The 22,894-nt window shown below is 43.0% G+C and overlaps 1 protein-coding gene across 4 annotated transcripts; it reads right to left on the bottom strand.

Moving 5' to 3' along the window:
- Nucleotides 1-1,625: 1,625 nt before the first annotated feature.
- ampd1 (adenosine monophosphate deaminase 1 (isoform M)) lies at nucleotides 1,626-22,639 on the bottom strand. Of its 4 annotated transcripts, none has more exons than XM_056423930.1 (15): nucleotides 22,531-22,639; nucleotides 17,360-17,525; nucleotides 17,072-17,228; nucleotides 6,670-6,835; nucleotides 6,361-6,580; nucleotides 6,039-6,168; nucleotides 5,215-5,409; nucleotides 5,000-5,131; nucleotides 4,709-4,872; nucleotides 4,398-4,524; nucleotides 3,878-4,041; nucleotides 3,551-3,671; nucleotides 2,577-2,750; nucleotides 2,147-2,257; nucleotides 1,626-2,014 (listed from the first exon to the last, which is right to left on the bottom strand). In XM_056423930.1, exons 1-15 carry the CDS (start codon nucleotides 22,550-22,552, stop codon nucleotides 1,859-1,861), a joined length of 2,205 nt encoding a protein of 734 aa, XP_056279905.1. In that variant the 5' UTR covers nucleotides 22,553-22,639; the 3' UTR covers nucleotides 1,626-1,858. The 4 variants fall into 4 exon arrangements, with proteins under 4 accessions (XP_056279905.1, XP_056279906.1, XP_056279907.1 ...); XM_056423931.1 differs by lacking the exon at nucleotides 22,531-22,639 and adding an exon at nucleotides 17,735-21,772; XM_056423932.1 differs by lacking the exon at nucleotides 22,531-22,639 and adding an exon at nucleotides 18,316-21,772.
- Nucleotides 22,640-22,894: the final 255 nt, after the last annotated feature.

The raw sequence follows: 22,894 nt of genomic DNA, 5'->3' as shown, positions 1-22,894 counted from the left end.
GACAGACACACTTGTGTGAATTCCTATCCGCTGCTTCACTGTCAATACAGGATAAGGTATTTTATAGTAACAGGCTGTTACTAACAGCTACACACTATGTACCAATTCAAATTAAATCCACGAAGTTGGAGGTAGTCGACATCCATTGTATTTGGTCAGTAAATGCCCATTTTATTTTACAGCAACATATTCATAATTCAGCGTAGACTAGTTTAATATATAATGTGTGTATGCGTGACGTATAACATAGGCACACTCCTTTTCTAGGAAAGCCATACGACTTCCTGTTTTACTCTGGGTGTTTCTGTTGAGCTTGACGCAGTCGTGGCTGCGATAAGTTTGGTTGAATCCTCCCGATCCAATAGGGAAGACGTCATGGCATCAACTACTGCAGCTGTCAGCGATGAATAAATGCCGTTGTCTTCAAGTGTCCTGGGAAATATGGACGCTCGGTTATGAGCCGCATCTGCGCGACACAACGAGTTAACAACCGACTGGGACATATTTAGTTCGTTTGTAAAGCACCGAGATGTGACGGGAAATCGATGGACATACCGTTTAAGTGTCAAAGTCTAGTAAATGTCCTTTTTGCAGCGGATGCTACCAGAATGTAAAAGCTCAATCCAAGAATATATATATATATATATATATATATATATATAGTGGCGCAGACTCAGAGCACATGCCACATGTGTGTTCAGTTGAATCAGTAACAGTTTAGCTCCACGCCTTCCTTTTTGTAATAGTTGTTTTCATCCTGTCACACCATCTCGTCAATCCAACTCCCCTCACCTGCCTCTGATCACTCCCTCGTTAGTCCCTCATTTCCTTCACCTGGTCCTCACGCCCTTCTCACCTGCAGCCCATCCCCTCATTAGTCCCTCATTATTTAGCTCCCTCACTTCCACTTGTCCTCTGCCAGATTGTCTTGTGTTTTCGTGCCAAGTTCTCCAGCGTTATTAGAGTATATTCCTGACCTGCCTGCCTGCCCTGCCCCTTTTTGGACTTGTTTGCTTCTTCGACTGATCTCCCGGTTTTGACCCAGCCTGTTTCCAACCAAAGACAGTATTCTTTGTGACTCCTGTCTGAGTAGTGCTTTTGGGTCCACTCTAATAGCGCCTTGACAGAATCAGACTAAAATATGAGCTGAAAGGAATATTAGTCTTGAACTCTCCTGTTGGGTTTTGTATCCTTCAAAGAAATTTCAGACTTTATTCAACAAGGTATTTTGTGATTTCACTCCAGCTCAGATAAATGGAAGACATCAAGGAAACTCGGTCAATAACTCATGCTAAAAGTGAGGCATTATGTGACTTATCTCAAACGAATGCATCTTCTTGGCCGGTGCACATTTTCCCAGATTCATTCTGCAGATGTGGCTAAAACTGCAACTAAACCACAACAGCCATCTGAAAACTACTTTTGGTGCACAGTATAAAAGAAACATGGCGCTGAATAAGAGCGAAATTCACATGTCTCACGAGTCACAGCTCAGAGCTTATTGAGGAACGTCTGAGTCACACGAAATCACAGACAAGATCCGTCTGTCGAGGAAATAATGTTGCAATGCAACAATTATCGACTTATGGACTGCACCAGTGGGGCAAATTACCACACAAACACACTTGTTATTTCACATTTTATTCCCTTCCATTCCGCCACATGATGTATTAATCCGCACGGAAAACACACACTGTGATGCACATTTCACAAAGTGACGAGTAAAAAGGTTTCTCCCCCTAAAAGAAGGCAACACCAGCGTGTTAGATGGACGGTTTCGTTAAGATTCAATTGTTTGAAGAGTTGCTATAGAAAAAAAATGCTGGATTTCTTTCTCCCAAGTGGTATTTGAGAGTGTTCAATCAGACTTCACACCCTCCTTGATGAGGTTGAGCTCGTAGCACAGGGTCTCGTAGCGATACGCCATGCGGATCTGGGCCACGTTGGTCTTGCGGATGTCGTTGCCCTCTGGGCCCTCCTTAAGGTAGTCCTTACCCAGGTAGAGGCTCTTCTCCTGAAGAAGAAAAAATGCAAGTAATGTTTTGTGGTGCGAGCACAAAACCGCCTGCTTAGTCCATTTGGTTTAAGAGCTTTTTTTTTTTTAAACAGCACAGCGTTTAATGCGTGTCATCATGCGGCGCGTTACCTCATGAGACATGGCACTCTGCAGAACACTGTTCCTGGAGATCTCACACATGTCGCAGGTGCTGAGCTTGAAGACCTGGGCCGCAATGGCGTACTCTTCCATCAGGGGTTCCTGTGGACGTAAAGGCCTTACAGATTACGGATTTACGCTTTGATATTTCGGAAAAAAGAGGCACAGTTAAAGCACATACAATCAACATGAACTGTGCAATTACCAGAGGTAACCGTGTCGACACAGCCCGCACTGTTAAACTACGATCAGCATATTCTACCGTGCTACCACTGCATGATCATTTTAATGGTTCCACTCCGTTTACGTTTAAGGCGTGCTTGCAAATTACTTTCCGTACAATTGGAACATCAAAAACTCAAAACGAATTTGTCTGCAGACGTGGTACGATGCTCGTCATACAGCGCCCATGTGCTCGGACCTTGGTGTAGTGGAACTGCATGGGGTCGTCAGTGGACAGAGAGATCATCAGGCCTTTCTTGTGGAACTCCAGCAGCGGGTTCTTTGCGTATTCCAGGAACAGGCTGTTGTTGCTGAGAGGGGACATGGCGATAGGGATCTGGGTCAGGAAGTACAGGTACTGCAGCACAGGACTCTGTGGAGGAGTCAGAGATTGATTGATATGATCAGGTTCAATCAACTCATGACATTCATTTGTTAAGGCCTGGCTTGTAAAAAAAAGATGAAGCAAGCAAAATGATTAAATGTACGTCAATGCAGATATCCTCTTTCAAACTTTCCCTTTAAAAAAAAAAAGAAATCTGACAGTTAAAGGTTATTGCCGTCACCTAATTTCAAACAGTAGGCCCTAAAATGGGACCAGTTTGAAAGTGGGGTCTTTAAGCCCTTTAATCATATACAGAAGGAGAATTCAATATATCCAGAACGGACATCTTTTGGTACTTTTAGATCAAAAACATTATATCAAGAAACACTTTTTAAAAATGTGATTTTATGCCTCCAGAGCACTATTTTGTATGCAGGAGCTGGGCAGAAATTGGAGAGGGAACTAGGGTGTAGAAGTTACAGACAATGTGTTGGAAGATTATTGGAACAAAACAGTCATTAGTAAGTCTATTTTTCACTAATGGCAACACAATGAAAAAGCCCTGTTAATCCAGAACAGGCTTCCTGCCTCGTCTGATGCTTTCGAAGGGTTTTTAACAACATTTTAAAAAACCTTTCTCGAATATAATATTGTGACACCACTTTAACACTTTTTTGTTTGAAGTAAGTTTGCAACTCTATCACCTTAACTGAGGTGGGTGCCTGTTAGAACAGTGATATGCAGGATGTGTTTTTTACACATTTCAAATGTATTTCCCCGGCTGTGCTTCCACGTGTGTGTGCGTGCGTGTGCGTGTGTATGTGTGTGTGTGCGAGGAGAGGACCGACCTTCTTGAGGTTGAGGCCGTGGGAGATGTTGTCCGCGGTCATGAAGGCAGCCAGCAGATGGGTGATGGCGCCGGCCTCACCGCAGTGAGGCCTGAATGTGAACGTGTTCATGCCCCTCTCTCTGGAAAGCAGACAATAAACAAGTATTATACTATGGACGCGTGTTCTTAGAGGAACTGGTTTTCCTCTTATTATCAAGGGTGCACTCACTGAGGAGACGTAACACTGAGGGGAAAGCATAAACAATGTCAACACATGGCAGGAATCTGCAAACGTTAAACGATCATTAGTGCGCTACTGTGCGCGTACGGAGACAACGTTACTGACCTGCGGAGCTGGTTGAGCACGGTGATGTTGGCGTACATGTAGTAGATGTAGTAGGTGTAGGAGGGGTTTTTGGCTATGTCCCACTCCTCTGGTTTGGGGCTCTTAGTGCAGAACATGTGACCACTGTGCTTGGACTCATCGTCCACGCTGTCGAAACCTGTCACCTACACACCAGGGGGCAAAAGAGGTCGATTATATGGGCTACAGATACAGTTTGTTATCTTGTTGTGTCTGAGCTGTTATGATTATCCCAGCTGTTATTACCTATGAATGCAGTTATTGGATTTGGTTGCGTGAGTGAGTGAGTGAGTGAGGACCTCAGTGTGTGTCCACGGTTAATCTCCCATTCCACCGCATCTATCTAACTGCATTATGTTTTGGGTGTCCCGTTATGGCTGCCTGTTCAAAGGACCTCTCATGGTTGCTCTTTCATTTGTTTGTTTTTTGCAGAGAGTGTGCGACAGGCCTCATCTGCATTGTACTGAATGCACCTTTCTACTTGTGACTTTGTCCGACTCACATGCTGGAGGAAGATGCTGAGATCTTGGTTGGACTTGGGGTCGATGGTGGCCTGGAACACGGGCAGGAAAATGTTCTCCAGCATCTTGCCAAAGTGGGGCACAAAGTCCTTGGCTCTGAAGATGTCGCTTAGGTAGAAGAGGGGGGAAAAACACAAATATTTCAATATGTATTTTAGCCATCTTTTACACTTTTTTAAATTTATTTTTCATGCTCCCAGGGGATTAAAAATAGATTTCTTTGGCAAATTAGAAAAATGGTCACAGTTGTGCCAAACTGCATGAAAGAAAGAATCAAGACATGGAAACTTACTAGATCCTGGGGATTTGAATCATCCATTTGAGGTGCGGGGAGAAGACTCTGTGCTTGACGAACCAGCTGGAGAGCTTGGTCCACTCGGTGGGGTTGCAGCCGTAGATGGACAGGCGAGGCTCAGCATACTGGTACTTGGCGTCTTCCAGGTCATTGGCTACTTCCTGGTTTACCCAAAGGCCAACCGGACAAAACAATATGGATTACTTCATAATTAAAAACCTATCTTTTCCTTTCAAGAGCTATTCTTCAGTGACGTTTCTTGTCCATTTTTTTCATGTAGACGCTGACCTTGATGATGGTGGCAAAGTACTCTCCACCGATGTGGTTCTCTGTCTTCATGTACAGGTCACGCAGCTCACTGGCGCCGACAGGGTTGTACTTGGCGTTGAACTTATCGAAACGCTGGAAGGTTTGTCTTCCCTTCAGAGAAACAACGAGAAAAGACGCGCTTTAGATCACGGGAGGTCGCCGCCGCCAATGTTCGCGACAGGTGTGTGACGTACAGCGTGCACATCCAGGGAGTCCACGGTGAGGTCATAAGGGTGCAGCTTAAGGGACTCGAATAGCTCCTTCATGGTGACCTCCTTCCCATTGAGTTTGTGCACGACGCGTTCCGCGTCCACACGGTAAGACCTCTTGATGAAGCGCAGCAGGTGCTTCTGGTTCATGCAGGCAGCAGCGTGGATGTGGGTGTCCACCTGGAGAGGTAGGGAGACGATAAGATGAGTGGAGCACTGAGGTCAGGGGGCGTCATGGGGTGAGTAATGACTCTGCTTGGTAACAAGAGGGAGCTAATGACACACACACACACACACAAGGCGGATGGGCGATGTAAGTGAGAACAACAGAAAACTAAGTGGGAAATATACATTTTAAATCCAAATGTAAAGAATCTCTTCATTTATGTACACTTTTGCTGATTTCAAGTCTTTCTGTATGAAAATAAAGTGTGTACATAAACAAAAAGTCAATTTAAAGTTTTTTATATCAGTCAAAACAGGAAGAATGCGATGATTGTACTTTATTTTACTCATCTAAAACCCAGACTTTGTGTGTAGTTCACTTAGAGTAGACCGTGTATATTTGTTACATCCCTGCCGGGCGCTTCACTGCATCCCACTGCTCCTTAATAACTAAGAATGGGTCAAATGCAGAGAAGAATTTCCGCACGGGGATAAATAAAAGTGTACATTTCTTTCTTTCTTTCTTTCTTAATATGGGAAAAAGTACAAGTGTAAGGCTGATTCAAATTTAAGTTATTTAACCTGATTTTATGTTTAGAAACAAAATTATAAGAAGTGTGCATGCTTAATGTTTCCACGGCTACCTTCCTGCAGTTGTAGAAGTCCCTGTGGTGGTTCATCTTCAGCTCCTTCATCTCCTCCATCTCATTCAGCATCTCATGCACATCGAACTTGGACATGATGAACTTCAGACGGCGGTGAGTGTAAGTCTTGCTGCAGTAACAAAAGAGAAGCAGTTTAACACACGGGCTGCACGGGCAAATATGTCTACAACACAATATGTCATTTTTAAAGACCTGACTCAGGAATTAGAGGTGGGTTAAAATTGAGGAGGAACCACAAAGATAACTGATTTGAATTCTAAAATTCAAAACAGAACCATCGACCTAATCTCAAAGGACTCACATTGGGCCCAGTGCGATGAGAGCAATGAGGAAGTTCATGTCGTCGATGAAGGTGTCGTAGTCGGGGCAGGGCAGGTCTTTGGGCTGAAGCTTGTCGGCGGCCGCAGCGTCGGTGTACACGTAGATGACGCCGTCCTTCATGCGAGCGACATAGCCCAGATCCTTAGGCAGGTTCTTGGTGTCAAAGGGGTCTTCCCCGTTCGCCGGAGGCGCTGTGAAGACTGATGGACGGACGTAGACGCGAATGAATCCCCCCTGGGATACCCCAATAGTACAGAAATCATCTCACGCGAGCTGCTTCGCTCCTCACCTGGCTGCACCTGATCCTCGATCTTGAAGCTCTCCCCCTCGATCTCGCGAAGGTACTCGGAGGTCGTCCGCGGGTAGCGCTGGTAGGACAGCCTCATGTACTTCTCCCTGATGGTCAAGGCGCGGTACAGACCCTTGCAGGACTGCTCAAAGTCGTCCATGGTCACCTGATGGGCAGATGTGTACAGATTTTACAGTTACTAATTGTTGCCTTATAATTACACATGTGGCTATATGTCAACATTTGAAGCGTTCCTTTAGAAAACAAGACTTAATGCTAAATTGAACTAAAGATTTGTATTTGTTTGATGGGAGGTGACGACTTGGTTGATACATTGATTTTGAAAATCCGAAGTATTCTGTGCAAAATATTGTCCCCATTTTGCTGTTTTATCCCGACATACGAGCACACCCGTGAGGGCCTCCAAAGCATTTCAATCCCTGTAAATGTCAAATCCACAGTCGTGAAATTTAAACCGGCCTGCTCTCAGCTGAGCTCCATTCATGGGCCTCTGCTGGGAGGGAGGACGGGAGGCCGCTGTCCCACGGATACATATAGTCAATACAATTCTAAGTCTGCATCCATGTCAACTTGACCCTAGTCCAGTCTAGGACCCTTTAACAACATGCAGTAAATAAAGGGGTAGAGACCTAAACTGCTACTTCTATTAGACTGTAAAAGATCATACGGGACTGAAATAAACTATACTATACTATAGACTGATCAGTTTGCAATGCGTGGAAAACAAAATATTGGCCAAGCTCTTAGCAAAAAGACTCGATCCTGTCCTCCCCACCATCATCGGGCATGACCGAACAGGATTTGTGCAGGGTCGTCATTCTGAAACTAATGTGAGGTGCTTATTGGGGGTCATTTAACATGCTAAAAATAACCCTTTAGAGTCTATGGTAGTCTCCTTGGATGCTGAGAAAGCGTTCGATCGAATCAAATGGAGATAAATGTTTAACTCCTTAGAAAATTATAAACTGGGTAAAATTATAAGGTGGGTAAAATGACTGTACACCTCTCCACAAGCAATGGTTATGGTAATTGGTCTCACTTCACCCCGGTTCAATCTTGGGCGTGGCACTCTTCAAGGTTGTCCACTGTCCCCACTTCTGTTTACATTTACACCTATCAATGAACCTCTGGCCGAGGCTATTATAATACACCCACTTGTTAAAGGTATTAACAGTGGGAAAATGGAGAATATTATTTCACTGTATGCAGATGATATACTGCTATTTCTCCTTAAACCTAAACAATTCATCCCCGTGCTCGAAATAATCTGTGAATTTGGTAGTTTCTCTGGTAAATAAACTGCCCTACCACTTGGAGGCAGTAGAGACCCGGACAACTGCTTAATATCTTCATTTAATCTATCTCCCAATGGCTTTAAATACCTGGGAATCCACGTCTGCAACCAACTGGAAGACCTGATAGTCTCCTATCCTTAAACAGATGAAACTGGATTTACTTAGATGGCTGCCGCTCACAATTTCTTGGCTGGGACGCACGCCTAGCTGTTATTAAAATGAACATGGATTAGGGTAAAATGGAAAATACTCTTTTTAAGCACCGATTGTTAATAACCCCAATTTTATCTCTTCCTGTATTGACCCTGGTTTTAAAGAATGGAACACACATGGAATCCAGGTGATAAATGACCTCTATAAAAGTGGTAACATAATGTCTTTTAATCAACTTCAGGATGAGTATGGGCTACCCAAAACACAGTTTTTCCATTTCTTACAAATTCGTAGTTTCTTAAACTCTGTACCCCAAGACAAAGAAGGTCGTGGATCAGAGCTGATTGAATCTGTGATTCACCAAGTCTGCCAGCTGAAGAGGAAAAAAACAAGCTATTTTATTATAAACTGCTCTCCTTAAGTAAGTCAGGTACTCCCAGCAGCAGATAATCATGGACACAGGATCTTAAGACTACAATTACTGATCACCAATGGAAAACAATCATGTTAAATAGCAAACAAATATGTGGTAGTTACAAATCCCAAGAAATTAAATGAAAAAATATACATAAATTACAAACTACCCCGTATACCAGGAGCAAATATGACTGTAACTGCCATGAATGTTATTTATGTCATTTGTAGTAAGTTTGGTTGAATATATATTATTTGTACAACTCGTTTATTGAATGTTGGTTTGTTTTTGTTTTGTATTTGGTGGGAACTATTTGCGTGTCCTGTGTTGCGCTGGGACGCATTTGGTTGCAACAATCTCAGGAGAACATGTGGTTGAAGCTAGAAAGTGCAAGTAAGAGAAGAATACCTGTTTAAAGTGGACCCATTCCCTCGTGGTTATGTGCAGCCAGTGAGGTACGTTTATGTTTTACGTTAATGTTTTCGTCGCATATATTTGTCAACTGTATTTTACGTAATGTCAACGTCAACCTTGTTAAATGTATTTTGTACAGTTCGACGGTGGATTGAAGGTGGATGGTGACGGCGGTTATGTGAAGTGCGTCCGCATCCAAATAAACATCTGTCAGTAACGAAAGAACAACGGTGGCGTCTAATTCCTGGAGGGAGTGAGAGTCGAACTCAAGCCTGCGTGATTCCCCGGACCTGCTCGTGCAAGACAGCTCGTCAAGACGGAGTCACAGCCACTGTTAAAGGACACACCAGTTCATCCATTTTTTAATGAAGACGTCCGTAAGTCAGGCACTTAAGTGTGTGTTCTGAAAGGTGACAAGGTTTGAAAAAAGTACAATGGACTACAAAGGGCTGTGTGTAGCCAAATAACATAACAGTGTTTAGCAAGATATTAAGGGTCATTAATGCAAGTTATTTAGTGATATTGATCATTAATTATTTCATTATAAATAGTTAATTGTTTTCCTTAAGAAAAGTGAATTTTTCGTTTATGTGCATTTAAGAAAGCTGCCATTTGAAGTGAAGTTCGAAATTCTGTATTTTATTTGAAGGGTTAATTTAAAAGACAGTAACCTAACATGGCATATCCTATTCTCTTGAGTATGTTTGGAAAATGTGTATTGTAAACTGCACTGCAACTTAAGACAACTTGATTGTGTACAGGCTATTTTCAAATAATTTAAAATGTCACAAATGAGTAAAGAGAGTCAATATAAAGGATCACTTGTAGAACAAGTAGCAGAGGCAGAGCAGAGAGATGACTCTAGCGTTGTACAACAAGCAGAACAGTTTGAAGAGCCTCGACGAAGTGATAGAGCCCGTACATTAACAGAAAAAGGGAAAGAATTGCAGAAAGAAAGAACAAAAGAGCTTCTACTTCACTTTGACAATATTTACGAGCGCTGGAAGGCCTTAACTAAGGTGGCTAAAAAATCTGTTATAAAACAAAATCCTAGCAACATCCTACAAGACCACATCAGCACTATTGAAAGAGAATCATCTGAACTGAATATTGTTTATGAAGATTATCGAAGGATCGACAGCCCACCTCATGAGATGCGCCGGAAGCTGGATAAATGTATATCAGTCACCAAGATTGTTGTACACAATGCACAGTCTCAAATTCAAGGAACAAAGGAGGAACTGATTTGGCCTGATGCAAGCTCTGTATTCGCATCTACAATGTCCAGTGTTTCATCGCCGGACTCAAAGTACTCTAAGGCAACCTCCATTCGCTCTAACGTTTCCTCTGTTAAAAGACAAGAAGCCGCTGCGGAGTATGCAGCTACCAGAGCTGTATTGAAGATTATGGCCGAGCAAGACTGTCAGCAAGAGAAACTGCAAAGACTTGAAGTTGAGGACAAGCGGATAGTTGCAGACCAAGAAGCAGCTGCATTAACTCGCCGTCTTCAAGGCGAAAGAGAAGAGACTGAACGTAGGAGAGAAGAGACTGAACGTAGGATAGGAAAGGAGACACAAGAAGCTTCTCTCTTAAAGAAACAGCAGGAAGAGAATGCTGCAAGAAAAGGTTCTGTAGAAGAGTTGAAAAGAGAGCTTGGACATTTAGAGGAGCTAAAAAGACTGGATGCAGCCAGAGCAAGGCTTCAAGTCTACGATGGAAATGAGTTTTATCCAGACCAAAGGCGTAGTCCACATAAGTATGAGCTGCCTATGTTTGAGCAAGCAATTGATCAGGTGAATCCTGTGTATCAGGACCCACAACCACTAAGAAGAGATGTGGCTCCAAGAAGTGTGCTTCAAAACGACACAGGAGAGCTTGTTAAAGTCCTAGCTGAGGCCATATCAGCAAATAGGCTTCCCATTCCAGAGCCTACAATCTTCAGTGGGGATCCACTCAAGTTTAATCATTGGAAGTCTTCATTTCAGACCCTAATTGAGAGAAAAAATATTCCAACTGCAGAGAAAATCTTCTTCCTTCAGAAATATGTGGGAGGAGCAGCTAAAGAAGCAGTAGAAGGTTTTGTGATTGCCAAGGCCTTCCGAGACAAACTACATGCGTGGCCAAAATTAGCTCCGAAGGAAAGTGACGACTTAAGAAGATTTGTGGACTTTCTACGTAGTTGTGATTTCGCTATTGCTCACAATGAGAGTTTAAAAGTTCTTAATGATGCTCTTGAGAACCAAAAACTAACTGCCAAACTACCCGACTGGTTAAGTACCAGATGGAACCGAAGGGCCACACAATACCAACTGGAACACAGAAGGTTCCCAAGCTTTAATTATTTTGTGACGTTCCTGTCAATGGAAGCTAGTATTGCGTGCAACCCTATAACATCTTACAACGCATTATGACAAAGCGAACCTGATAAAGCAAAGATCAAGAATCAAACCCCTTTGTCTTACAAGAACCAAACTGTAGGTGCCAAGATCTTCACAACCAACACCAGTGAAAGAAACATAGTCACATGTGTGTTATGTAAGAAATTAGGACACAGTCTACACAAGTGCCACAGATTCAATGAAAGGACTGTCGCTGACAGAGTCAAGTTCATTCAGAGTGAGAGACTGTGCTTCGGATGTTTAAAGCCTGGACATCAATCCAAGAGCTGCAGTAGCCGGATGATCTGCGACACCTGTTCAAAAAGTCATCCCACATGCCTACACGAAGATCGCTCAAAACAAGAACAAGAACCAAAAAGAGAGCTATCTAAATACACAAGTTATTGCAAGGAAAGAAAGCTACAGCCAACACAACTGCAAGACGTTGTCAAGGAAACCACATCCAACAGAGTTGTGCAAGATGGTAATACTAAACAGACATCAGCGATTGTACCTGTCTGTGTCAACGCAAGATGATCCAAGTAAAGAAGTTCTTGTCTATGCCCTGCTAGATTCACAAAGTGATTCTTCCTTCATTCTTGAAGAAGTGGCAAACGTTCTAGATACGAACACAGAACAAGTGAACAAATAAGAGGGATATTCTCCTCCAAGAAGATCACAGTGCCAACAATGTACACTCGTGAATTTATCCCTGCTAATCGGACACACATTCCAACTTCAGAGACTGCTAAAGCATGGCCTCATTTGGAGCATCTTGCAGAACACATTGCGCCGCAAACGGAATGTGAAATTGGTCTGCTAATCGGGGACAATTGCCCACAAGCCCTAATGCCTAAAGAAGTCGTATGTGGGGATGAAAACCAACCCTTTGCTCAGAAAACCGATCTAGGTTGGAGTATAGTAAGTTATGGTGATCCGCAAGAGCACTACAGTGATGCAATTGGAGTAAGTCACCGCATCATTGTAAGGAAAGTGACACCTGAACCCAAACCAACAATCAAGCTCAAAGGTGAGGTTCACTTTGTTTGCAAGACTCAGATCAAGGAAATGATCAGTCCATATGATGTAATTAAGGTGCTAGAATCTGACTTTAGTGAAAGAGTTGAAGAAGATGCAACAGTCTCTCAGGAAGATCTTCACTTCTTGACTAAACTAAGAGATGAAATCAAACAAAAACAAGATGGACATTATGAAATGCCCTTATCTTTCAAAAAAGACAAACCAAATCTACCGAATAATAAGTCATGTGCTGTTCAGCGTCTAAAAGGTTTGGAACGAAAGCTCAAGAGAGACCAGAAATACTGCTCAGACTACATGCACTTCATGAAAGATATCATTGCTCGTGGTGATGCAGAGAAGGTTCCCGAAGAAGAACTCAACAATCAACCAGCCTGGTATATTCCCCATCATGGAGTATACCACCCTCACAAGCCTGGGAAGATACGAGTGGTCTTTGATTGCTCAGCAAGATTCCAAGACACGTCATTGAATGACCACCTTCTTACTGGGCCTGAGCTCACAAACACCCTGGTGGGAGTTCTCTGTAGGTTTCGCAAGGGCCCGATCGCTATTATGTGTGATGTTGAGCGGATGTTCCATCAGTTTCATGTAAGGCCGGAAGACCAAGATTACCTGAGGTTCCTATGGTGGGAGAATGGTGACCTGGCGTTTCCGCCATCAACTTTCCGGATGAAAGTCCATCTGTTTGGGGCAGCCTCCTCACCCGGCTGTGCCAATTTTGGTCTTAAACATCGAGCAAATGAAGGTCAAGATCAATTCAACCAAAATGCTGTCAAATTCATTCAAAGGAATTTTTATGTTGACGATGGACTAGTGAGTGTACACGTCTGATGCTGAGGCAATTCAACTCGTCAAGGAAGCAAGAGGTCTTTGGAGCAAAGGCAAGACTACACAAGTTCATCTCCAACAGCAAGCATGTATTGAATTCAATACCAAAGGAAGAGTGTGCTGAAAGTGTCAAAGACCTTCATATGGCTTTGGGAGAGCCACTCATGGAAAGAGCTCTCGGTTTTCAATGGTGCGTGTCATCTGATTACTTTCAGTTCAGAGTTACAGTTAAGGAACACCCATTGACCAGAAAAAGGAGTATCTCCTTAATCTTCAGCAAAGACCAATATGGCAAAAGGATAAGAGCGAAGGTTGGCGAAGGTTAACGACATTGTCATCCTACAAGAAGAAGGCTCTCCACGAAAGCAATGGAAATTAGCAAGAGTAGCACAGGTGTACCCTAGCACTGATGGAAGAATCAGAAAGGTAAAACTGTTAATTAGTGACTCAACCTTAAATAACCAGGGAAAACGCACCACTAAGCCAGTCTATCTTGACAGGCCTGTACACAAGACAGTTTTACTGCTGGAAGCAGAATAAATGTCATGGTTATTTTTGTGAAGTGAAATCTCAAAAAATGTGATTTGGTGGGAGTGTAACTGCCATGAATGTTATTTATGTCATTTGTAGTAAGTTTGGTTGAATATATATTATTTGTACAACTCGTTTATTGAATGTTGGTTTGTTTTTGTTTTGTATTTGGTGGGAACTATTTGCGTGTCCTGTGTTGCGCTGGGACGCATTTGGTTGCAACAATCTCAGGAGAACATGTGGTTGAAGCTAGAAAGTGCAAGTAAGAGAAGAAGATTCAAGATTCAAGATGTTTTATTTGTCACATACACACACAGGGTGTGCAGTGAAATGAAAGTGGCAATGCTCAGCCTGTTTAAAGTGGACCCATTCCCTCGTGGTTATGTGCAGCCAGTGAGGTACGTTTATGTTTTACGTTAATGTTTTCGTCGCATATATTTGTCAACTGTATTTTACGTAATGTCAACGTCAACCTTGTTAAATGTATTTTGTACAGTTCGACAGTGGATTGAAGGTGGATGGTGACGGCGGTTATGTGAAGTGCGCCCGCATCCCAATAAACATCTGTCAGTAACGAAAGAACAATTCCTGGAGGGAGTGATAATGACAAAGACTGTTCTGGCGTATGTTTAAGCTGTAAGCAGCATGTTGGTACTTATATGCATTTAATTTGGCTCTGTCTGGAAAATAATAACTTTTGGGTTGAAATTGGGAACCAAATATCTTCCATAATAAAATGTCCTATTGAGCTCAACCCTCTCATATCCGAGGCCTACACTCTGCCTCCCCTGTATTAAACAGACATAGGAGAATCCTCAGTCTTCTATGGTACTGCGCTTGATTATCTATCCTACAGCAGTGGATAGACAGCACCACACCATGTCTGTCTCTAGTTGGCTTCACAATGTCCTACAACTGCTGCCATTGGAAAGACTCATACATGTTGTAACAGTTTAGCTCCACGCCTTCCTTTTTGTAATAGTTGTTTTCATCCTGTCACACCATCTCGTCAATCCAACTCCCCTCACCTGCCTCTGATCACTCCCTCGTTAGTCCCTCATTCCCTTCACCTGGTCCTCACGCCCTTCTCACCTGTAGCCCATCCCCTCATTAGTCCCTCACTATTTAGCTCCCTCACTTCCACTTGTCCTCTGCCAGATTGTCTTGTGTTTTCGTGCCAAGTTCTCCAGCGTTATTAGAGTATATTCCTGACCTGCCTGTTCTGACCCTGCCTGCCTGCCCTGACCTCTGATTCTCTGCCCTGCCCCTTTTTGGACTTGTTTGCTTCTTCGACTGATCTCCCGGTTTTGACCCAGTCTGTTTCCAACCAAAGACAGTATTCTTTGTGACTCCTGTCTGAGTAGTGCTTTTGGGTCCACTCTAATGGCGCCGTGACACATGTTCTCCAAGGAGACATGAACGGGTCTGGAACCCTTTTATGGATTTTATTGGTGAGGACTATGCCGAAACCATAAGAAGAGGCGTTGCAATATTGCCAAGTGACTCTGTGAAGGAATGGTTATAGTAGGTTCAATATGGAGGATGATGATTTGTGTTTGTGTTTTTATTTTGTCCTTGTCTGATTGTCCGTATAGTTGGTTGTTATGCTGTTATGTAATTTATATTTATTCGTTTTTTGTTGTCTGGTGTAACTTGTAAAAACCTAAAATAAAATGATTGAAAGAAAGGTGGTGGTTAGCATATTAGCAGTGGTGGGCCGTCAGGGCCAGCAAGGCCTTCTCTGCTGGCCTAAACATCATCAGAATATATATTTTTTTCTAAATATATTTGCCCACAAATATGTATTCACTTATTTCCCAGAGTAAGAGTTTTTCTCTTAATTTCATAGCGTTCCTCTTGGTTGCGCTGCTGCCAGCGCCAGGTTGAGATTTGGAGGGCTGGTCTTTATCTTAGATCTTTTATCCAATCATATTCAGCCATCGTGTGTTGCCAGGGGGCTAACATCTGCCCTTAGGCCTTCAGAATCAACATTGCGGGCGCTGGTAGCTTCAAGTGAATGGGAATGACGATGTTGTGTCAACCAATCAGCTTTAGAGTTGGCTCCTCTAGGCCTTCGAGAAGGCCCCGGCACAGGAGCAGCGAGCAGGCGGAGTGCTGCACGTCTTTTGATTGGATTACCAATATTGAGAGGCGGGGTCTATGGGCAGGTAGATGCAGAACCTCAGAACTAGGAAACTGAATTTGATAAACGAGATAATTCGCGTACTACTAAGCTGTTTGTTCAACCCACAATGGCGGAAGGAGGAGAAGATATCGATTTGGTCGAGGATATAATTATAAGGCCATTCTCAACGAACTTTAAGACCGACGCCGACGCTACAAAGCCCGCAACAGGCGGGACGGGTTCGTTCGCCACTTTCAAAGTTCCAACTACGAGCGCTACCGATGGCTCAGGCTCCGAGAAGCTCTGCACACCGGACTGCTGGGGATGCCTGTTGCAAGTGATCGATTTGGTGTTGGGAGCCACACTGGCTTTGCAAACTTGAGTTGTCTAACCGAGGCAGCAACGAGACACTAGAGTACGACTCGGCACCTACAAGCATCGGTGCTTTGACAACTTTTGGGGACACGGAGCGGATCTACAGATCAACGAACAAGCGGCAACGGAGCTGCACAATGAACAGGTGAAGAACAAGAGGGACATATTGAAAAGACTCATTAATTGTGTCATGTGTTTGGGTAAACAGGAACTTTCATCTTCATCATATTTATATCGATGTATGTGTGTGTATAAATACACACACACACATCGATAGAAATATACATGTACGATACGATTCTCTGAATTCTCAGTGTAACAGGGTTTTCCGTTACTTAAGGTACCCTTTAATAACACATGAAACACGACAACTTTATCTTTTTCCGTCTGCTCCTTCACAATAAAAGCCCCGCACCGGAACACTGGTGAACTAATATCTTACATTAGGTTGTTCAGCTGTAGTAAGACGGCATTGAAGGCCTAGATAGAAAATGCACGGCCCGCCACTGCATATTAGCAAACTTTTAAAAAAAGTCGAACTAGCTCAAAATGTTTACCAGTGTGGCGCTGTAATATTTCTTCTAAAAGAAATTACACACAACACAACAACAGTTCGCTGGATGATCCATTTTCTATTTTCCCCCTTTTTTTCAGGAAGGACTAACGTCCTGGTTAGCCTAACAAAATCCCTTGCACCACCACATCCCTGCAGCACTCCATGAACTTGATGCTACTCTGGATGAATTTACGTCACGCATTATTCTTTATAAATCGAAAAAGGTGGGTGTCCTAAAAATGAATGGGATGACATGAAAATGGACAGTACCCCAGAGGCGGTGTCCCCGATGATGACCACTCTCTGGAAGTCTGGCACTTTCAGGTAGGTGGGCGTGTCCACCTCCACTGACACTACAGAGGAAGCAGAAGGAATGTGGGTCGCGGCTGCAGGCACGTTCATGGTGCGGCAGCGCTGGTGTCTCTTGCTGTGGATAAGGAGTGAGGTTTGGTGGTTGGAAATCAAGACAAAATTCAAATGTGAACAACCTCAGAATATCCAAATTGTTTAGTTGCGCCACAAGCGGAAACTGACGAAACCAAAAGTCTCCCGCCTCACCGTTTCTCAACATCATCGTCAGTGTGTAGATGGTGGGCCATCTCCTGGTGCATGATGGGACAGTCGTCGGCCACATCAAACAAAGAGATCTCATCGCGGACGCCCTCTGCTTTGGTCTCGGACGCAAAGACCTGCTCCGCGAAGGCCCGCATGTTATCATCAGTCTCTGTGAGGCACAGCGAAAGGTTCCGTCCGTTAATGCTAAAATACATTCTGCTCACGTCACACCATGCAAACCGCAAATAGAACTTCTCCACTACCATGCGGCGTGGACATGACCGCAGAACGATGTGCATTCGTGAGAAATAATGTGCATTTTTGAGCAATGAACGGTGCACACGGCCTCTTACATCCACGATGTCAAAAGGCACGTACATTACCCAACCTGATGCTTTCGCAGACTCCGGCGCATGCGTTCTGCACATCGCCAAAGATAGACTCAGTCACTTAAAGTCTGCAACTCTGACCTCCAGTTTGCTCCCATGCACATGGAGGAGTGATCAAGCACCGGCACACTCTGTGGGCTCGTCTCGCTCAGACACAAAATGAGAAAGCCTTTTTTTGTATGTAGGTTGTTGTTTTTTAACTCCAGACCAGTTTTCCTATCATCTCTCACTGTATACAGAGCTTGTTGTTATTATTTGCGCCCCTATGGGAATGTAAATGAGGGGATTTATGGTGAAGAAATGACAGGAAAAGAGGATCATGGTGCAAAATGACTGGTGTTATGAGCCAAGCTATATGAACAACAGTTCTTCAACAACCCAATGACAATCAAACAGCATGAGTGGTATTACTTGATGTGCAACCACTCAGTAGATCAAAACTATACTTCTGACATGCACTTTCTAGCCAAGAGCTGCAATACTGCAACTCTAAGACAGGACAAGACTGGAGAGGTTCTCCAGTATGGCACAAAGGAAGAAAGGGTTCTACGTCTCACCCATCATACTTACTCTGTTGACCTGATTATAGAACCAACCCGAAGCAAAACCCCCAAGAAAGAGAGCGTTAGAAAAGCATTGGTTAGAAAGGTGTTGTACAAATCAAAATAATTACTGTATTTTACAGGATAAGAGTAACACAATGTTGATGTATTTCTGAATATGTAAGATTTCAGGCATATAGACTAAATATGTAGTAGTTATAACCATAATATAGATATAGATGCAGAGTAAATGCTGAGGATATGACCGACGGAATGAGACATTGGAGAAGTGGGATTAGGGTAACCATACCTGCAAACTTGTCACCTTTCGGTGAAATTCACTGTTTTGAATTCAAAATAGGTCATCCACGTGAATCGTGGAGATCCAAAGAGTTTTTGTTTGGGGGGGGAGTCACCTGGCCCGCTGCCGTTGAGATTGCAGTGAGACGCGGAGAAAAATGTGAAGTGGTGCTCTTCGCAATAAAACATCTTTGATGGGACGTGTCGAGTCTCGGCCAATCAGCGTTCAGATGTCCACATCGTTTGGGGGTTCAGGTTAGCTTGAATGTTAGCCCGCTACATCTACTGCTGTCACGCTGCACGGTGTAGCGATGCTAACAAAGTACCCGTACGTTCAACACGATGTGATTTAGCATATTTTTAGTATCGATACTTAATTAAGAGAGCGATCAGAGCGCACGCACTGCTCCGTGTCGAGCTGTCTGCGCACACTGCGCTGCGCAGCTCACAGCGAGAGAAGTGGCGCAGCTTTAGAGACCGACTTCGGCTTAACAAATAAAAAGATGCCAGAAGTGAAATGTTTCAGTCTGTAAAGTTGTGTAACTCTACAGCTGCTCATCCTGATGAACTGTGTATCATCTGGTCAGAGACTAACGGCCTCATAGTGTATAATCAATGCTATGATGGAACCATGTAGTTTCATTCATATCTGGCTGTATTAATACTAATATTACTGTCATTTGTTAAGTGTTGAAAAAGTTGGTAAAAAGTGAACCATACAGATGTTTTATTTATTGCTATTATAGATAAATATACCAGTCTCGTATTTATGGTACCATATTGTTTTTATGGTATTGTATTGAATTCTGGTATCGGGTATCATGATATTTATGGCAGGTATGTAATATGTATAGAAGTTATAATATGAGTATCGTGACAAACAGGTAGAGACAGAACAGATTCAGGGAAAAGTCCATGAGGACTGTTCAGGCAAAAAAAAAAGGAAGTTGGTTCATGAATGACTTTAACCATATTATATATAATGACAATGTATATTTGTTATTACTATCATTATAGGGCTGAGTCAGAGCGGAGGAACTTTTGTTCTTAAACTGTTTATTATCATAATTTAGATTTGTGGTCAGAACAATAAAATGACTGTAGTTGTGGTTCTAAAAGCTTTGAGGCTTCAAACAACGCGGATGTGGTGTGGTGAAAAAAGAAAAAAAAACACTTGTACCCCCCCCCCCCCCTCATGAGTTTGCAGGTATGGGTAACATACAGTTTGAGGGTGAATACTAGAGAGGACACAAAGATGCTTTACGCGTTGTTTCCCTGTCATTGCGTCGACGGGGCAAACAAGTCCGAAAGCTCAATTGAGTCTTGTTTGTGCGCTGCTTTGCGAACCGACAAGCATTCCCAAATGGGAGTAGTCTCTGAGCTATCTGGGAGAAGTCATTTATTGATAAAACTGTTCACATTCACTGAGGATTTCTTTGGTGCCACACTGTTTGCAATGCCTCAAATTAAAATGCATCACAATGAACCGGAGAGCGATGTTGAATGTGAACAATAGATACATAAATGGTGTCCATTTCCACTCTGACATTGTTTTCCATTTCATATGGATCAGACGTTTCATTTCCCAAGATCCATTGCTGTTTTTTTGGTTGTCTTCGGAGAAATATTTTGTGACGATGAGACCGTCTTACATCCATAGAGTAAACCACGCGTTTTGAGATATTGAAGTTCTTCAGCTCCATACTCACTTCCTCCCTGTGCTGAATAAGCAAAAAGTCCCAGGCAGAGTGGGACGGTCCAGGTTAGAGGGAAACAAAATAAGTGTTGTTATGAAGTGCTGTAGGTATATACCTTTAATAGAAAATAGTCCACAGTTAGTTTCATTGAGTATCTCTGTCGCTGAGTTTTGTGTGATTTTGGTAAACTGGCCCTTTTAAGATTTATCTGAACTAGATCAGTTTCATCGTTTATCAGATCGTAAAACAGTGTGAAATCCCAGCCGTTATCTCAGGACCTTTCAAGGCTATCTCCATGGCAACGACCATCTTGCGGACTGAGAACTCTGTCTGTTGTGGCCTGGGGGAGGACGACATACCAGAACACGCACACACGAACTTTCAATAATACTGATTCGCATTCACTACCCCCCTCCCCCCATCCCACGCCTTCGCCTGCTTTTCACCCCCAGTGTGACCGGACGGGGCTGTGCTGGCGCTGCTGTGTTGGCGCCGGACCGGCTGGCTGCTTGTCGGTGCTGGTTACCTTCTGCCCCCAATGGATGGGCTTAGATCACCCAGTTGTTGGATTACCTCCCCTCCCCCCTTCCTACTCGTTGCAAGTCATGTCTAAAATGTATGTGCTTATGTGCTAAGGTGTTTTTTTCCTGCTCCACACTGTACCCCTCTCGGGGCATAGTCGGGGGGTTGGTGTTTTTTCTCGCCTTCTTCCCTCATGTTATGCTGTAATCTTTCATCCACCCTTTCTTGTAATTTCGATGCTTTTGTACCTGTACTCTGGCAAACGACAAATAAATATATCAATCAATCAATCAATTATGCAGATTATCATTCCAACCACCAAAGTCTTCAGACAACTGATGGTTCGGCCATTGCCTTTCTTTTTTTTCCCCCTTTGAAAAACTCTAAACGGCATCGTACTTGCCCCATGCCCAGAGCCTGCTGGAGGTAATTAGCAGCTATTACAGCACCATTAAAAATAGATTTAAATTATGAAAGATATTTTCATAGCGGGGATGAACTCCAAGAGGAAACTAAAAGCTGAAGCGCGATAGGAATGACCTGATCCCCTGTCACAATTGACCTCGGAGAATCTGCTGGAAAATTACATCCATAAAACACCCTCTCTTGACATTTTCATGAATGTCACTCAGTCACTACACTCTGATATACGACCATGGAGTTTCATGATCTGAATTTTAAAAAGTTTGCAATTGAGCTCAAAAAAGGTATTTCGACGTTGGAATCGCACAAATCACAAAAAGTGATAATGCTTTTTTTTAATCTTCACCTTGTGATGACTATTTATTCGTCAATATGGACTTCAGATATTCTATGTGCATTTTAACCCCAATGAACCTGTCATTAAAGATGTCAGCGCGATCTGTTAGAGTGACAATGTAACTCTGTAAAGTGCATTCAAGGACCATTTGCAAAGTCTTTAGAGTCCTCGCGTCCATTCTTTACATACAGGACTGTCTCAGAAAATTAGAATATTGTGATGAAGTTCTTTATTTTCTGTAATGCAATTAAAAAAACAAAAATGTCATGCATTCTGGATTCATTACAAATCAACTGAAATATTGCAAGCCTTTTATTCTGATTTATTGCTGATTATGGCTTACAGCTTAAGAAAACTCAAATATCCTATCTCTAAATATTAGAATATCATGAAAAAGTATACTAGTAGGGTATTAAACAAATCACTTGAATTGTCTAATTAACTCGAAACACCTGCAAGGGTTTCCTGAGCCTTGACAAACACTCAGCTGTTATAAATCTTTTTTTTTACTTGGTCTGAGGAAATATTAAAATTTTATGAGATAGGATTTTAGAGTTTTCTTAAGCTGTAAGCCATAATCAGCAATATTAAAAGAATAAAAGGCTTGCAATATTTCAGTTGATTTGTAATGAATCCAGAATGCATGACATTTTTGTTTTTTTAATTGCATTACAGAAAATAAAGAACTTTATCACAATATTCTAATTTTCTGAGACAGTCCTGTACATCTCAACGATTAGACACAAGGGTGGCGTTTTGACTGAAAGGTCATGTTTTATTTTTCCTGTGTTGGCCAAAAACGCTTCATGGAAGCAAAAATTAAAAATGATTGCACTTTTTAGGTGAAGGCTCCCAGAGTTTGTTTTTACAATCATGTGTCAATGTGAAGTGTTGAAAACGCGATCCAAACGCGAGAGATAAGTGTGCATGTTCGACCCCCCGGAGTCATTCTACCCATACTCACCTGGCACTAAGACTTTCGGCATGGTGAAGCTCTACCGGTACAACGCTCCCTGAGGACTAGTGAAGGTGGGTGAGCCACTGGTCCACTGGAGAAGGGAAGTGTGAAGCCCTGGGCTCGGTCTGTGCAATATCACACTCCTTCTGCCCCTCACGTGTAGCCTCCCATGCCCACACGGGACGGAGGGGGAACTCATATGTGTCCAACTCTATTTTAGGTTGTGCATGCAACATGGGCACTCAGGACTCCCTGACAGCGCACAGAGTGGAGACAAAGAACTGAGTAGGCCTACGCAGGGTAACTTGTATTATATAACAGCCTGCATGTGTGGGGCACAAGTGGCTTTGCACATATTGGGGTTGTTTTT

Source organism: Pseudoliparis swirei, chromosome 9, assembly GCF_029220125.1.
Source record: "Pseudoliparis swirei isolate HS2019 ecotype Mariana Trench chromosome 9, NWPU_hadal_v1, whole genome shotgun sequence".
NCBI classification, from domain to species: domain Eukaryota; kingdom Metazoa; phylum Chordata; class Actinopteri; order Perciformes; family Liparidae; genus Pseudoliparis; species Pseudoliparis swirei.
This window is presented reverse-complemented; position numbering and strand designations above follow the sequence as displayed.

Excerpts from the sequence above, each read along its gene's own strand:
- ampd1 (XM_056423929.1), bottom strand. The coding sequence starts at position 17,784 with ATGTGCAGAACGCATGCGCCGGAGTCTGCGAAAGCATCAGGTTGGGTA. Across the intron at positions 4,873-4,999 it reads ACTTTGCCACCATCATCAAG|GAAGTAGCCAATGACCTGGA; the intron begins GTCAGCGTCTAC and ends TGGGTAAACCAG. Across the intron at positions 4,525-4,708 it reads ATTCAAATCCCCAGGATCTA|CGACATCTTCAGAGCCAAGG; the intron begins GTAAGTTTCCAT and ends CTTCTACCTAAG.